General features: G+C 46.5%; 1 protein-coding gene across 2 annotated transcripts; it reads left to right on the top strand.

Moving 5' to 3' along the window:
* Nucleotides 1–2,333: 2,333 nt before the first annotated feature.
* LOC141106639 (uncharacterized) lies at nt 2,334–16,900 on the top strand. Of its 2 annotated transcripts, none has more exons than XM_073597582.1 (9): nt 2,334–2,424; nt 3,995–4,099; nt 4,957–5,091; nt 5,178–5,301; nt 5,418–5,515; nt 5,671–6,757; nt 6,838–6,997; nt 11,686–11,755; nt 16,560–16,900. In XM_073597582.1, exons 1-6 carry the CDS (start codon nt 2,338–2,340, stop codon nt 6,691–6,693), a joined length of 1,572 nt encoding a protein of 523 aa, XP_073453683.1. In that variant the 5' UTR covers nt 2,334–2,337; the 3' UTR covers nt 6,694–6,757; nt 6,838–6,997; nt 11,686–11,755; nt 16,560–16,900. The 2 variants fall into 2 exon arrangements, with proteins under 2 accessions (XP_073453683.1, XP_073453682.1); XM_073597581.1 differs by having other exon boundaries at nt 11,653–11,755.
* Nucleotides 16,901–17,926: the final 1,026 nt, after the last annotated feature.

Below are 17,926 nucleotides of genomic sequence, written 5' to 3'. Positions count from 1 at the left end.
GTGAAGAGCGACCTGAAAATCAGTAACGAACGGACAAGAACACACTGATAAATCAATGGGAAGCACAAACTGAACACCAGAAATACGATTGGAAAACCATGAGTCTGAAAAAGCGCGAATCGCCTCTCGCCAAACTTTTACTAACACGAGATTAGCAAAAGGAGCCCAAAGGGTGGCACGCTTGGTACTGAACAGCCCTTTTATAGTCTTGTCATACGTGGTGTACGTGACCGCGTTCTTGACGTTCGGAAATTCCGACAACTTTGTGTGACCGTGTGTATGCAAAACAAGTTTGAGCCAACATCCGTCAGAAAAAAACGATGGATTTTTTTGTCGGAATGTCCGATCAATGTCCGACCGTGTGTACAGGGCATTTGTCTGCCCACACTCCAATCCCCGACACTGTGCCTCAGAAAAGTAAAGTGGGGGGTGGGAAATTTGAAGTCCAGCAGCCTCAGATACATCTGGATGAGAGGTGCTGACTGCCAAGGGGTGAGTGAGCTCACTATTCATCTCTGTTTGTCACTGAAGTCTCCCCCCTTCTCTCTCCTGCCTCTGAGTGAGTACACTAAGGTAAATCATGGTTCTCAGAGCACCCCTTACTTCAGAGTTTACCTTTACATCAGAAGCCACAGTGTTCCCCCTTACATCAGAGTCCTCACCGTACATCAGAGTTCTCAGTGTTCCCCCTTAAATCAAGGTTCCCAGAGCATCCCTTATGCTAGAGTCCCCAGAGTTCTCTTACATCAGAGTCTGCAGAGTCCCCTCTTACAGTGTAAGATAACTCTGTGGATTCAGATGTAAAAGGGGAACTCGGTGGACTCTGATGTAAAGGGGGACTCTTGTGATTAACTTCATATCATTAGAAATATTACTTAATTGCAAAATATATGTAAAGTTTATACTATAAATAAAAACAAATTTCTGTGCGCCGCTAAAGTGTTCAGGTTTGACTTGAAGAAAAGGTGGCAAACCTAAGGAGTAGCTGGAGATCAGAATGGAAAGCGGGGCACACAGGCTGAACCCTGCCTCTGCCCTGCTGGAGGTGGAACTGTGCGAGGGAGGTGGGGAGTGGGGGTGGCACTGTGGTTAAAGAGAGGGGGTGCATGGCTATGAGGGGCACTGTGGTGAGGGGGGGCTGTGATTGCAGGGGGCACTGTGCTGTGGGGGTGGGGCACATTGGTGGGGGGCTGTGATGTGGGGGGACACTTTGGTGTAGGGGGGTTGCACTTTGGGGTGGCACTGTAAACATTGCGGTGCCTCTGTGCAGCGCGGTCCCCTTTGCGTTGCAGTGCAGGGGATCGGCTCTGTGGGTGTTCCCCCCCCCATCAATCCTTGGAGGAATTGGCGGCTCCGTCTGGAATTCCCGGGCCTGTTTTTTGTCCTAGTCCGGGCCTGCCTGGAATCTGTGGGATGAGGACACACTGGGTGATTGGACTAAATCCTAGGACTGTCTTATAGCATCTGGGACACTTAGCAATAATGATAAGGCTGTGTCCACCATGACGCTGTCCCCAGTTACATCACCAACCTCATCATATTGCCCACACCATTCCTCCGAAGACCTCCTGTTCTCTGGCTCCCTCATCTTCTCCTCCCATGCTAATCATCTGGTCTTCTCCAGAGCCTCTCCCATCCTCTGGCACTCCCTATCCCAATCTGTCCACCTTTAGGTGATCCCTGAAAACTCATTTATTGAGGGAAGGCAAGGCCACCTCCAACTAAAAATAGTAGTTCGACCACCTCCAACAGGTCACCCTCCCCCCCACAGCTAGGGTTGCCACCTCATCCTTTTAAATCCAAACACATGTTAATTACACAGGTTCTGTGGCTGATTAAGGTGGTAATTAATCTCACTTGGTGCCTTATCTGCATTAAATCAGCCTCAGAACCCATGTAATTCATGTGTGTCCTGGATTAAAGGGATGATGTGGCAACCCTAGCCCAAATGTGTCCCAGGTCTGTTACAATCCTATATTTAAAAAATGTTTTTGCGGTGCGCTGCTAAAGTGTCCGGGTTTGGCTTGAAGAAAAAGTGGCAACCCTACTCCCCCCCCCTCCTTTTTAGATTGTAAGCTCCATGAGCAGGGCCCTCCTATTCTGTCTGTAATTAATTTTATTGTAACGGTACTGTCTACCTTTTATATTGTAAAGCGATGCAGAACATGTTGGCGCTTTATAAATCCAGTAAAATAGTAATAATTATCATAAGAAGAAGAATTCACGCTATGAGACATTTTTTTTTTTTTTAAGGGGTGCAGTTCTTCTGAGCTCCACAAGGTGGTGATCTCAATTATACCCAGACAGGAAGTCTCTATGGAAAACAGACAGGAAGTGATGTCAGGTATAAATAGGAAGTTCCTGGTGAGAGGTGAGTTGGGAGGAAGTGGAGGGGAGACATTGCTGACAATGACAGCAGAGGAGGTAATAAGCTATTTTATGCACCTTCTGCATTATATTATGTCCTATTCTACATGTACAGAGGTAAGTACATCCACTGAATTCAGAGAGAGAAGCAGAAAGACTGTCTTTTTCTACTCTCCTTAATTGTCCCTCATTTTAATCTGAATTACAGACCTCTAGAAAAATAATTCTATTTATCTCCGGAAAGTCATAGGCCTCAGGCACGCACATGCGTGTTCCTGCGCGCGTCGTTGCGCTACATGCGTAGCATAGTCTATTCCTATCAATGGGCCACCCTGTGCGCCATGAATGAGGCTAAGTAGCTCACGCCACTATGCTAGATGTGAATGGAGCCTGAACGTGAAATGGGTGCGACAACACAAGAACAATGAGGCTCCAATCACATCTGTGCGTTTCCTTGCTTTTCAGAAATGCGCTGCACCAAAAACCGCAGTAAAAAACGCACCAAGCTCCACTCTAAAAGGAAAAAAAAAAAGTTCCGAAGCTTCTTTGGGGCGATTGCTGCGTGTAGGGCAGCCCATTCAGGTGTGTGGGCCTATGTGTGATGAGTAAAAAACCTCCAAAACGCCCCCCCCCCCCCATTATTTAAAAAAAAAACGCATGTGGGAATGCGAGTTCCTGCTATGCGGAGATATGAACGGGGCTTGACAGCTAAGTGTTTCTGTCCACTCCCTTCTATGTGCTTGTATGAAGATGGCCGTACACTATGCAATCTGATTGTATATTGTGTATTTAGTGAGAAGGGTGATCACTGATTGATTGCATTTCATTTAAAAAAAACGTGCAGCTGGGAATGGGTGGGTGGATGATGCAGGGTGTGTGCTAATGAGGTCAGTTGGTCAACTCCTTCCTGTGTCATAACCTACAGTCTGTAAGGAAGTAAGACATTACTAATAGATATGTTTGGAAACATGGATGGAGGACAGTAAGGTACGTGTCTGTAAATTTTATGGAAAGCTTTGATATTTTTGTAAAAAAAAAGTACATGAATGCTATATTGGTACATAGGAAGAAGAATTGGTGGGGAGCGCTAATAGTGAAAAAACGCTCCCCGCTAATTCTTCTTCCGATCTGCACTAGTGATTTTTATCATTCTGTTTTTGGGATTAGCAGCTTATTCGTATTTTTTTTTTTTTATTGTTATTATTTTGTGGCGCGGGATTCATCACTGTTTTTCACTATATTGGTACATAGGGGAGCTTGAATTTAGAAGGAAAGAAAAAAAAAAAAAAAAAAAAAGGTGAACTTACCCTTTAAGGTATTTCCCAAATCTGCCATTTTAAAGATGTATGTATTCCCTGTGTTCTTCTCAAAGCTGTGTGAGAAGGACCCTCCTAAAACTGAGTTAAAAAAAAAAAAAAAAAAGATCAGAGACCAAACAGACTTTACCTGGAAATTGTAATTTCTGATCAGGCAGGTAGGATAGGATATAACAGGGGTGCGAGAAAACCAACAAACACAAAGTAACCCAATCTACATGTGCCACTAGGGGCAGCCCGCTGATTAACCGCATACATCCACGTCTTTATTTTGTACAACCAATACAGTCCAGATACTTCTCTGTCTACAGAAAACCCCCATGACCACACCACTAAAGATGAGTGAGGACCGGAGTCACGTGACTGAGAAGATACTAAACCTCACCCTGGAGATCATCTACCTGCTGACCGGAGAGGTGAGGAGGATTCTGGGAGGTCACATGACATCACTCTTATCTCTATTAATAAAACACAGACCTGACCAGGGAGGTGAGCAGGATTCTGGAGGGTCACATGACATCACTCTCATCTCTATTAATAAAACACAGACCTGACCGGAGAGGTGAGGAGGATTCTGGGAGTTCACATGACATCACTCTTATCTCTATTAATAAAACACAGACCTGACCGGAGAGGTGAGGAGGATTCTGGGAGGTCACATGACATCACTCTCATCTCTATTAATAAAACACAGACCTGACCAGGGAGGTGAGCAGGATTCTGGAGGGTCACATGACATCACTCTCATCTCTATTAATAAAACACAGACCTGACCGGAGAGGTGAGGAGGATTCTGGGAGGTCACATGACATCACTCTCATCTCTATTAATAAAACACAGACCTGACCGGAGAGGTGAGGCGGATTCTGGGAGGTCACATGACATCACTCTTATCTCTATTAATAAAACACAGACCTGACCGGAGAGGTGAGGAGGATTCTGGGAGGTCACATGACATCACTCTTATCTCTATTAATAAAACACAGACCTGACCGGAGAGGTGAGGAGGATTCTGGGAGGTCACATGACATCACTCTTATCTCTATTAATAAAACACAGACCTGACCGGAGAGGTGAGGAGGATTCTGGGAGGTCACATGACATCACTCTCATCTCTATTAATAAAACACAGACCTGACCGGAGAGGTGAGGCGGATTCTGGGAGGTCACATGACATCACTCTTATCTCTATTAATAAAACACAGACCTGACCGGAGAGGTGAGGAGGATTCTGGGATTCTAATATGATATTCCTATTTGTTTTCCAATCCAGTGTTTCCCTCCTGTGAAGTCAGGTGATCATATGACCATCACAGTGCCTCCATGTGACTCCCTAAAACCTGAGAGACACAACATGGAGAAGATTCTAGAAGTCACCAAGAAGATGATGGAGCTGCTGACAGGAGAGGTGAGCGGTGCTGGGAATTCTGGGACATTATCCAGTAACAGACAAGGGATGTGTCTGGATGGTGACTGTATCATTGTGTGTGTCAGGTTCCTATAAGGTGTCAGGATGTCACTGTCTATTTCTCCATGGAGGAGTGGGAGTATTTAGAAGGACACAAGGATCTCTACAAGGACATCTTGATGGACAATCAGCCGCCCCTCACATCACCGGGTAGGAGGAGACTTTATTGTAAAGGAGAGAGCAGTACAGAGGCTCCACCTAGATCCCCCATCATCTGATAAACACATAGAAACAATGTATTCAGTCAGTGTGTGTGTTTCCTACAGATGGATCCAGTAATGGGAACCCACCAGTGAGATGTCCCCGTCCTCTGTATTCCCGGGATTCCACACAGGAAGGTCACACCATCCCTCACCATCATCAGGTAGGTGGAGTTGAGGGTCTGGAACATAAAGTGATTGAACACTCTGACATGTGGAGATGATGTGTGGACTCTACAAGATGATATTTTCTATGTGACCTCACATCATAAATACTTCTATTTTACAGATGTTGTTTTCTGACATTCTGTTGGTTTAGGGTGAAGATCTGATAAACATGACAGTTGAAGGGGAAGTCTCTGCCCAGCAGACTGGCATGGAGGAGTCGGCTGGGTTGTTATATGAACACCGCTCTGGCTACTATTTGAGAAAGTATATTCAGCAGTTATTCGCTTCTGAGTTTAGGGAGGAGAACAACGGTAGCATAGAGGGAGGGGGCAATAGGCAGGGAGAACCAATTGTTCCTGTAGCTTGTTGCCAAGTTGCCTTCAGTGATGGGGAGGTGGGGTATAATGGTGAAATCTCCGACCCTACCTGGGTGCCAGATATAGTAACGTTAGGAAGCGAGGGAGAGGCAGATGATCAGAGAGGCAGGACGTCAACCGAGAGCAACTCGCAGAGGAGAGGAGAAAGTGCACACCTCCTTCCTCCAGCTGGCAGAACACCACAGGTCCAAGCCACCGTTGTCCCCCGGTCCACTCACCACACTTCAGCTGTATGGGCCTTTTTCAACACATGCCCCGAGGACCGCACCGCAGTCATATGCAGCCTCTGTCAGAAGCGCCTCAAGCGTGGCAAAAGCAGTCATTTGGGTACCACGTGTATGAAAAGACATATGAGCGTTCATCACACAGCTCTGTGGGAACAGCACCTGAAGGCTAGCGGTTGGCAGCAAAAGTACCGCACTTATCACCCATCCAGCTCCTCCCTTTCTACCTCTTCCCCACTATATAGGACCCCCCTTCATCCGTTATTTCAGCACAGAGCCAGTCGCTTGGTGCAGGCCACTGTTATCCCTCGATGCACTCCCCATAGCTCAGCTGTGTGGGCCTTTTTCACCACATGCACTGAAGACCGCACCGTAGTCATTTGCAGTGTCTGCCTAAAGCGCGTCTCGCGTGGCACTAACGTCAGCCGTTTAGGTACCACTTGTATGAAGAGACACATGGCTTGTCACCACGCAGCCCAGTGGGAGCAGCACCTGAAGGCTAGCGGTAGGCAGCATAAAGGCCACACTCCTCCTACAGATGGATCCACCAAGAGAAACCTACCAAAGAGATGACCCTGCCTCTCTGTATTCCCGGGATTCCACACAGGAAGGTCACACCATCCCTCACCATCATCAGGTAGATGAGGAACAATCATGGGTAGTTATGGTTTATGCACCAGCATTTTTGTTACAATGAATGTCTTCTTATATACTCAGAGTGGATACTTCGGGGATTATAATATCGTTGCTAAAAAAAGAAATTTAAAGAGGGCACAAGCAGACTGGCATGGAGTGATGACGGAGCTTTTCAGAATCGTATGAGGGGATCTCTTTAAGGACTTCATGATGGAGAATCAGCTGCCCCTCACATCACCGGGTAAGAGAGGGCAGTACGGATGGTCCACCTAGATCAGGGGTGTTGAATTATTATTTACGGAGCTCTAGTCAGTAAAATTTTCTTTCAACAGGGGTCGGAATCTCATGTTAGCACCAGAACACATCATGGCCCCCCTGCACATCAGTGTCTTTAGCCTACCCTTCACATCATAGCCCCCTTTACATCACAGACCCCTCTTTACATCATTATCCTCAGCTCCCCCTTCACATCACAACCCCTCTTAAAATCACAGTTTCCCCCTTTTACATCAGTGTCCATAGTCCCCCTTTACATTACAGTGCCTCTTTATATTACAGTGCTGCCCCTCCGCGTCACAGTGCTGCCCCTCCGCGTCACAGTGCTGCCCCTCCGCGTCACAGTGCTGGCCCCTCCGCGTCTCAGTGCTGGCCCCTCCGCGTCTCAGTGCTGGCCCCTCCGCGTCTCAGTGCTGGCCCCTCCGCGACTCAGTGCTGGCCCCTCCGCGTCTCAGTGCTGGCCCCTCCGCGACTCAGTGCTGGCCCCTCCACGTCTCAGTGCTGGCCCCTCCGCGACTCAGTGCTGGCCCCTCCGCGTCTCAGTGCTGGCCCCTCCGCGTCACAGTGCTGGCCCCTCCGCGTCACAGTGCTGGCCCCTCCGCGTCACAGTGCTGGCCCCTCCGCGTCACAGTGCTGGCCCCTCCGCGTCACAGTGCTGGCCCCTCCGCGTCACAGTGCTGCCCATCTGCGTCACAGTGCTGTCCCCCTCCACACCACAGTGCTGGCCCCCTCCACGTCACAGTGGAGGGGGCCACTCTCTGACCCCTCTTTACATCATTATCCTCAGCCCCCCCTTCCCATCACAACCCCTCTTAAAATCCGCACACATTCCGACATTCTTTCCTGGAATAGTCCTGCATATGCTTGTGTATTGTACTGTTTTGTTGCAAGTTTGCTTCCTATTTACAGTACCTTAGTACATTTGTAACTTTTTTTTTTTTTTTTTTCTGTAAACATGTACAGTATCTCACAAAAGTAAGTACACCCCTCACATTTTTGTAAATATTTTATTATATCTTTTCATGTGACAACACTGAAGAAATGACACTTTGCTACAATGTAAAGTAGTGAGTGTACAGCTTGTATAACCGTGTAAATTTGTTGTCCCCTCAAAATAACTCAACACACAGCCATTAATGTCTAAACCGCTGGCAACAAAAGTGAGTACACCCCTAAGTGAAAATGTCCAAATTGGGCCCAAAGTGTCAATATTTTGTGTGGCCACCATTAGTTTCCAGCACTGCCTTAACCCTCTTGGGCATGGAGTTCACCAGAGCTTCACAGGTTGCCACTGGAGTCCTCTTCTACTCCTCCATGACAACATCACAGAGCTGGTGGATGTTAGAGACCTTGCGCTCCTCCACCTTCCATTTGAGGATGCCCCACAGATGCTCAATAGGGTTTAGATCTGGAGACATGCTTGGCCAGTCCATCACCTTTACCCTCAGCTTCTTTAGCAAGGCAGTGGTCGTCTTGGAGGTGTAGATAAAAGACAAGGTGCGCCAATCTAAGTGCAGTATCAAACGTAACTTTAAGTTTAGAGAGGCTGTCCGCAGTGTGTAATCTTCCGCTGGTAGGAGCTTTACTGTGGGGAGAACATACTCTTCAGTGTATGGTGCGCTTCACGCTGGTCCCCACCTGGTTCCTGCTTCTGGTTCCTGGCTTCCGGTGCCTGACTAGATGCCGGCTTTACCTTGCGGACACCTGGGTCTCTTCGTTCTCCCCACAGTAAAGCCCCTACCAGCTGGAGATTACACACTGCGGACAGCCTCTCTACACTCTCCCCAGCGCTTTGAAACATCTTTGGGATCCTGCACTGAGAGCAGCTACGATTACGTCCCTGGGATATCTACATGTTGTTATGTGCTTTACCCTTACTGAATCCTTGTGTGTAGCCATTTGGCCGTTCGTTTTTATATTCATAAATTAAAGTTACGTTTGATACTGCACTTAGATTTGCGCACCTTGTCTTTTATCTCCACATTGCCTTCCAGAGTTTTGCTTCTACTCCCAAGGGAGCAGCTGCTAGTGCTTAGTATCATTTTTATTTGAACTTTTTGTTACCTTTGGGACTTCACAGCTATAGGGTATATGTGCCCTATATTGCTAATACTTATACGCCCACATCATAGCTATACACTGTCATTTTGGACATTCTGGACACTTGGGACATTATCATTATTATTTTGATATCCTTTTCTTTCATGTTTGGTTGATATCTTGCGCCATTTCTCCCTTTTTTATATCGTCTTGGAGGTGTGTTTGGGGTGCTTATCATGTTGGAATACTGCCCTGCGGCCCAGTCTCTGAAGGGAGGGGATCATGCTCTGCTTCATTATGTCACAGTACATGTTGGCATTCATGGTTCCCTCAATGAACTGTAGCTCCCCAGTGCTGGCAGCACTCATGCAGCCCCAGACCATGACACTCCCACCACCACGCTTGACTGTAGGCAAAACACACTTGTCTTTGTACTCCTCACCTGGTTGCCGCCACACACGCTTGACACCATCTGAACCAAATAAGTTTATCTTGGTCTCATCAGACCACAGGACATGGTTCCAGTAATCCATGTCCTTACTCTGCTTGTCTTCAGTAAACTGTTTGCAGACTTTCTTGTGCATCATCTTTAGAAGAGGCTTCCTTCTGGGATGACAGCCATGCAGACCAATTTGATGCAGTGTGCGGCGTATGGTCTGAGCACTGACAGGCTGACCCCCCCCCACCCCTTCATCCTCTGCAGCAATGCTGGCAGCACTCATATGTCTATTTCCCAAAGACAACCTCTGGATATGACGCTGAGCACGTGCACTCAATTCCATGGTCGACCATGGCGAGGCCTGTTCTGAGTGGTACCTGTCCTGTTAAACTGCTGTATGGTCTTGGCCACCGTGCTGCAGCTCAGTTTCAGGATCTTGGCAATCATCTTAGGGCCCTTTCACACTGGGGCAGCATCGGCGGTAAAGCGCCGCTATTTACCGTCGGTATTCGGCCGCTAGCGGGCCGGTTTTACCCCCCCGCTAGCGGCCGAGAAAGGGTTAAATACCACCGCAAAGCGCCTCTGCACAGGCGCTTTGCCGGCGATATACCCGCGCTGTCCCTTTGATTTCAATGGGCATGAGCGTTGAAGGCGCGGTATACATTCTGCTCCTTCACCGCTCTGAAGATGCTGCTAGCAGGACCTTTTTTCCCGTCCTGCCAGCACACCGCTCCAGTGTGAAAGCCTTCGGGGCTTTCACACTGGAGACAAAGCAGCGGCACTTTCAGGTCGGTTTGCAGGCGTTATTATTAGCGCAATAGCGCCTGCAAACCGCCTCAGTGTGAAAGGGCCCTTATAGTCTAGGCCATCTTTATGTAGAGCAACAATTCTTTTTTTTTTCTGCTTGTCAGATAATGGTCTTTGCCATGCGGTGCCATGTTGAACTTCCAGTGACCAGTATGAGAGAGTGAGAGCGATAACACTAAATTTAACACACCTGCTCCCCATTCACACCTGAGACCTTGTAACACTAACGAGTCACATGACACCGGGGGGAGGGAAAATGGCTAATTGGGCCCAGTTTGGACATTTCACTTCTCTAACATCCACCAGCTCCGTGATGTCGTCATGGAGGAGTGGAAGAGGACTCCAGTGGCAACCTGTGAAGCTCTGGTGAGCTCCATACCCAAGAGGGTTAAGGCAGTGCTGGAAAATAATGGTGGCCACACAAAATATTGACACTTTGGGACCAATTTGGACATTTTCACTTAGGGGTGTACTCACTTTTGTTGCCAGCGGTTTAGACATTAATGGCTGTGTGTTGAGTTATTTTGAGGGGACAGCAAATTTACACTGTTATACAAGCTGTACACTCACTACTTTACATTGTAGCAAAGTGTCATTTCTTCAGTGCTGTCACATGAAAAGATAGAGATATATATATATATATATATATATATATATATATATATATATATATATATATATATATATATATATAATATATTTTATTTATTTATTTTTTTTTTTAAATCAAAATTAAGTTTATTGGTAAAAGGACATATCTGGATAAATACACATACAATCAGAAGGAATATATAACTGAAATTACAGGCACTGTTTCTTTTACATTCTGGTAACTTATACATTCACTGTTATGTGTTAGGTAAGGCTCCTATGGGCCTATGAGCCGCACTTAATATGGTGCAGCATGTCTTTAAGTTCTAGAAATAAGATAGATAACCTAGATCCTACATGCTTCTGTGGTTCATTGGCAAGCCTGTTTTGTTGTGTAACCAGAAAATAAAGAGGAAATAAAACCGTTATACCCCTAGTGGGTACATACTACCTAATGTTAACAAACGTCTCAAGAGATATATTGTGTCCACCCCTACCATACCAGTTTTGCAGATCGCTTCAAAACTATATTGTATCTCGTAATTCGACTCATCCATGATCCCTGCGCTCACCTCACATTTGTGGGAGCCTTTCTTTCACTAATTGAGTTGGGCTATAATAAAATATTTACAAAAATGTGAGGGGTGTACTCACTTTTGTGACATACTGTATATAAAAACAACGCATTAGACTTTAGAACCGTTTTTGAATGATGCTCTGTGTGTTTGTGTCTCTCGCTGCAGCCACTCGTCAATACTTTCACATTTTTATGACAGTTCCATTTGGTGAGCCAGGCCAGAAGGTGACAATGGGATCCTGAGGACCGAGGAACACTCTGCTGGAAAGGTAAGGCCATCATTACTGGCAAATTACATTTTATTGCCAGCTTCTTCCAAAAAAAAAAAGTGTGATCTCCCATAGGATTTCAGTACCAGACCCTTTAACCACTTGTCTACTGGGCACCTTTACCCCTTTTCGGCCCAGGCCAACTTTCAGCACTCCGCGCTCTCACACTTTGAATGACGATTGCACGGCCATGCAACACTGTTCCTAAATGAAATTGTGATCATTTTTTTGAGACAAATAGAGATTTCTTTTGGTGGTATTTAATCACCACTGGGTTTTAAATTTTTTGCTAAAAAAACAAAAAGACCAAAAATTTATAAAAAAAAAAAAAAAAACATTTTTCTTAGTTTCTGTTATAACATTTTGTAAATAAGTAATTTTCCTCCTTCACTGATGTGCGCTGATGAGGTGGCACTGATGAAGCTGCACTGATAGGCGACACTGAAGGGCACTAATGAGGTGGCACTGATGACACTGCACTGAAGGGCACTAATGAGCACTGATGGGCGGCACTAATGAACACTGATAGGCGGCACGGATAGGCGACACTGATGAGCAGGCACTTATGGGCGGCACTGACTTGCATCACTGATTGGCATCACTGCTGGGTACTGTTGGAGCTGGGCTGATAATCAGTGCCCTAATGTTCTGTGCAGATCTCCCCTGTGAGGAAATGCTGCTGATCGTCTCTCCTCTCCTCAGGCGGCACGGATAGGCAGCACGGATAGGCGACACTGATAGGTGGCACGGATAGGCGACACTGATAGGTGGCACGGATAGTTACATAGTTACATAGTAGGTGAGGTTGAAAAAAGACACAAGTCCATCAAGTCCAACCTATGTGTGTGATAATATGTCAGTATTACATTACATATCCCTGTATATTGCGGTCATTCAGGTGATTATCTAATAGTTTCTTGAAGCTATCAATGCTCCCCGCTGAGACCACTGCCTGTGGAAGGGAATTCCACATCCTTGCCGCTCTTACAGTAAAGAACCCTCTACGTAGTTTAAGGTTAAACCTCTTTTCTTCTAATTGTAATGAGTGGCCACGAGTCTTATTAAACTCTCTTCTGCGAAAAAGTTTTATCCCTATTGTAGGGTCACCAGTACAGTATTTGTAAATTGAAATCATATCCCCTCTCAAGCGTCTCTTCTCCAGAGAGAATAAGTTCAGTGCTCGCAACCTTTCCTCATAACTAAGATCCTCCAGACCCTTTATTAGCCTTGTTGCCCTTCTTTGTACTCGCTCCATTTCCAGTACGTCCCTCCTGAGGACTGGTGCCCAGAACTGGACAGCATACTCCAGGTGCGGCCGGACCAGAGTCTTGTAGAGTGGGAGAATTATCGTTTTATCTCTGCAGTTGATCCCCCTTTTAATGCATGCCAATATTCTGTTTGCTTTATTAGCAGCAGCTTGGCATTGCATGCCATTGCTGAGCCTATCATCCACTAGGACCCCCAAGTCCTTTTCCATCCTAGATTCCCCCAGAGGTTCTCCCCCCAGTGTATAGATTGCATTCATATTTTTGCCACCCAAATGCATTATTTTCCATTTTTCTACATTGAACCTCATTTGCCATGTAGTCGCCCACCCCATTAATAGGCAACACTGATAGGTGGCACGGATAGGCAACACTGATAGTTGGCACGGATAGGCAACACGGATAGGTGGCACGGATAGGCAACACGGATAGGTGGCACGGATAGGCAACACGGATAGGTGGCACGGATAGGCAACACGGATAGGCGGCACGGATAGGCAACACGGATAGGTGGCACGGATAGGCAACACGGATAGGCGGCACGGATAGGCAACACTGATGAGCAGGCACTTATGGGCGGCACTGACTTGCATCACTGATTGGCATCACTGCTGGGTACTGTTGGAGCTGGGCTGATAATCAGTGCCCTAATGTTCTGTGCAGATCTCCCCTGTGAGGAAATGCTGCTGATCGTCTCTCCTCTCCTCATGCGTTTTCAATGTGAGGAGAGGAATGCCGATAATCAGCATTTCCTTGTTTGGACACAGCTGATCACATTGGTAAAGCGCCTCGTCATCGGCTCTTTACCAAGATCAGTGATGTGCTATGTCCCAGGGACACAGCGCACCACCGATCCCAATGGACTTGTAAGCACTGCAAGAGTGGGGCAACGTCATGTGATGTCGTCCAAGGACGAGAGAGCCACAGCCCGCCTGTCAATTGACAATACGGTACGCGGGAGGTTGTTAATCTGAACATGCATGCCGGCTGGCCAGGAAAGGGAGAGGGGGACAAGCCATACCAAGTCACATGTACTTAACATGGGGAACCCCCTGTCAAAGCACCTTGTCCCCATGTTGATGGGGTAATAAGGGCAAGGACCCCTTCCCCTTTAACCCTGGCTGTTGGTTGTGGGGGTCTGAGGGACTTAATGAAATCTGTCCCTTTATTAATAAGGGGGCCCTTTCATAACGCCTCCCTACTCATTCGCAAAAAAAAGTTGTAACCTAGAAATAGACGTAAAAACATTTGACAAATCCTTTAACCACCTCAGTACCGGGCCATAGCCAAAAGATGGCTGCAGCGCGGCTCTCTTGTTCTGGGAGGGCGTCCATTGACGTCCTGCCAGAACATGCCTCCTGCGCGCCCTTTGTCACTGTGCGTTATGGACTCGGCTGATCACAGATCATGGTAAGGGGCCAATCCTAGTGGCCCTTTACCATGTGATCAGCTGTGTCCAATCACAGCTGATCACATGTAAACAAATCTGCCCGTTATCGGCATTCCTTTCCTCACACGCTGTCACTGTGTGAGGAAAGGAGAGCCGATAACCGACAAGACTGACAGGGCACCTGTACACTGATAATCAGGGTGTTGACTGTTTCTTTTAATTGTCTAGAGTCTAGACAATGTTGTCTGTTTTATTAGTACAGTGACAATTGTGGTATGACATTGAGAGGGAGGGGTATATTAAGATATTTTTCTAATATATACATCTTTAGTATTTAATAAAGTTATTATTTTGCATTCTAAACTATCCCCTCCAATTTATTTTTCTTTATGTATATCTGCTGGTACAAGCCAGGTGGGGAAGGATCAACCTCTTTCATTTAGGGGTCTATCCCAGGGTATTTTTCTTTATGTTCAGTTTTTTTAGGCTGTATCCCCCACACCAATCTGTTGGTGGGAGTGCAGCTGGCAGCACTATTTAAAAGTAAAACTCCTTTTTTGACAGATTTATTTTTAATTAATTATTTTTGCACTGATCATCAGTGCCGCCCATCGGCGGAGCCTCGCTGGAGCCCATCGGCGGAGCCTCGCTGGAGCCCATCGGCGGAGCCTCGCTGGAGCCCATCGGCGGAGCCTCGCTGGAGCCCATCGGCGGAGCCTCGCTGGAGCCCATCGGCGGAGCCTCGCTGGAGCAAATCGGCGGATCCTCGCTGGAGCCCATCGGCGGATCCTCGCTGGAGCAAATCGGCGGATCCTCGCTGGAGCAAATCGGCGGATCCTCGCTGGAGCAAATCGGCGGATCCTCGCTGGAGCAAATCGGCGGATCCTCGCTGGAGCAAATCGGCGGATCCTCGCTGGAGCAAATCGGCGGATCCTCGCTGGAGCAAATCGGCGGATCCTCGCTGGAGCAAATCGGCGGATCCTCGCTGGAGCAAATCGGCGGATCCTCGCTGGAGCAAATCGGCGGATCCTCGCTAGAGCAAATCGGCGGAGCCTCGCTAGAGCAAATCGGCGGAGCCTCGCTAGAGCAAATCGGTGGAGCCTCACTAGTGCCGATCAGTGAAGAAAAAAAAACTTATTTGCAAGATTTTGTAACAGAAACTAAGAAACTTTTTTGTTCTTTTTTCATTTAGCAAAAAATAAACAACCCAGTGGTGATTAAATACCACCAAAAGAAAGCTCTATATGTCTCAAAAATGATAAAAAATATATAGTTTGGGTACAGTGTTACATGACTGCGCAATTGTCATTCAAAGTGCGACAGCGCTGAAAGCTGAAAATAGGCCTTGGCAGGAAGGGGGTTGAAGTGGTTACAAACATAAAAATCCCCCCCAAAACAAAAAACAAATTTGGGGACAAGGGGGGGTGAGGACAGGTGTATGGCGTTCATCTTTTCATTTTTTCTGTGAAGGTGAACTAACACTTCCAAAGCAGGACCTTATGAATATTAGTCTGTGTTGACGTATTTTTGTGGTAGCCTGAAGCATGGTTGGTGGCAACAGCAAAGAATGTGTAGATATGGGGTCATTAAGAATGACAGAAACTGTCGTTTTACAGTAGAAGTAGGTATTCTAAACCGAGCTGGATTAACATAGGGGCTATTGGAGCTGCAGCTCCAGGCCCCTTCCATAAGATAGGTAAATCGCGGCGGCATTGTGTAAATCATGGCGGCATTCATATTTACGTTGGAGCATTCATAGGTATGTCAAACTCCCTGACCCCTGGTCCACCATCACCTTTGCTGAATGCTTCTGACATTGGTGATGTACAAAAAGCCCTGCCTGTAACAACAGTCACTGAGCCTACCATCAGGCTGTACTGCAAGGTGAGCCGATGGATTGGGACGGGGGGGGGGGGGGGTCCAAGAGCTAAACAGAAGGAATTACAGTTTTGAGGGCAAACTGGCCAAAGAGGGGGTGTGCAGGGGGACAGGGGTGCAAAGATGAGCAGAGGCATGTGTAGTTATGCAGGGGGATTTACAGCAAGACCATTTTTCCCACAGGCCTTGTGTTCAGATCTCACAGATTACGTGGCCACCCTCCAAAATCAGTTACTAAAAACTAATTTGCATGTTTTCTCTTCCATTCCAGAAACTGAAGGGATACACAAATAAATTAAAGCCGGGGGAATGGATGGTGATAAACTCGTCAGGGGGAGTCTGGACCCAGGATATGACAGTCCATATTGTGTGCAGTTGATTACACCCGCTTCAGTCCAGTTTGAAGGAAAAGAGACTTGTATATACGCCAGTCATTGCAAAAAAACTGATAAAATTGAAGCTGCGTCTATTTTTTCACAGGTTGTCTCACGTGGGAAAACAACCCCTTTATTCGGATGTTGAAACTGTATGCAGACAGAATTAACGCTGGTAATTGTTGTACCCCACAAATGTGGGAGCTCAAACTTAATAAAAAAAAACACCTTCTGGCTGCGTAGTGAACTCCTGTGTGTCTTTGAATGTTCTGCTTCTATGTGTCTGTGTCAAATCTGATAACTATTTAGTGCTCACCTGCATCAGCATTAGACTGAGAGACCAAGGGATTGTGGAATATGTAGTTTTTTTTTTTTACTGGAAGTCTCAGTTCTCACACTACAGACAGAAGCTAATCATTAACCTGTGCAGTGCCATGCCACAAGTCCCATGTTTCAACACAAACAGGAATACAAAGCTGTCCTTTGCACCTCTTACTAGCAAAGCTGTTCTGACTCTCAATGCCAAGACCTCCAAGCTGCAAATGCCTGTCGCTTTTCAATTGCACCACACAGATGTGTCTACGCAGCAAAAACATCAACTCCTACCTTTAACTAAGTGACTTTTAGTGAGAAGCCACAGTTCAAATTACAGTCAGCAGAAGCCCTAGAGATAAAACCACAGCTTAAAGCTCTTACAACATTATTTTATCCTGGTATACCTCACCTTTATGCACCAGAGAACTTACACACCCAAGAGGATCCACAAGTTACTTCCGCTCCAAAGAGTATGAAATCAGATCTGTTTCATTCCACCAGGTATATGATACTTTGAGCAGCGCAAACCAATAATAAAATATTATTATTAAGTCAATGAGCTAAAATCGAAAATGGTTCCAAAACACTGATATATCAATAAGTGCACATATTGAGTGGAATAGAGCGTGACAAATGTAGCATCAATGTGGCAAACATGCTGGGTCCCACCACCAAGGAGCAAATTGGCTGCTCACCTCAACACCATGACCCCTGAGTTAACAGGAAAGAAATGACAAGCATTCCCCCTTGGGGATAAATCCAACGACTGTGATGCCTCTGGGAACCATGCTTCGGGGCTCCATCAAGTGTATATGTAATTACAATAGTGCTCTCCGTTGACAAAAATTTAATAGTATAAACACGTGAAAAAAAACTCACATTCGTTGGCACTGTCCTCAGTGCATATGGAAAAGCGCTGAAATACAAGGTGATAGCTGCGGGTGACATC

This window comes from Aquarana catesbeiana, linkage group LG08 (genome assembly GCF_042186555.1).
Source record: "Aquarana catesbeiana isolate 2022-GZ linkage group LG08, ASM4218655v1, whole genome shotgun sequence".
NCBI lineage: Eukaryota > Metazoa > Chordata > Amphibia > Anura > Ranidae > Aquarana > Aquarana catesbeiana.
This window is presented reverse-complemented; position numbering and strand designations above follow the sequence as displayed.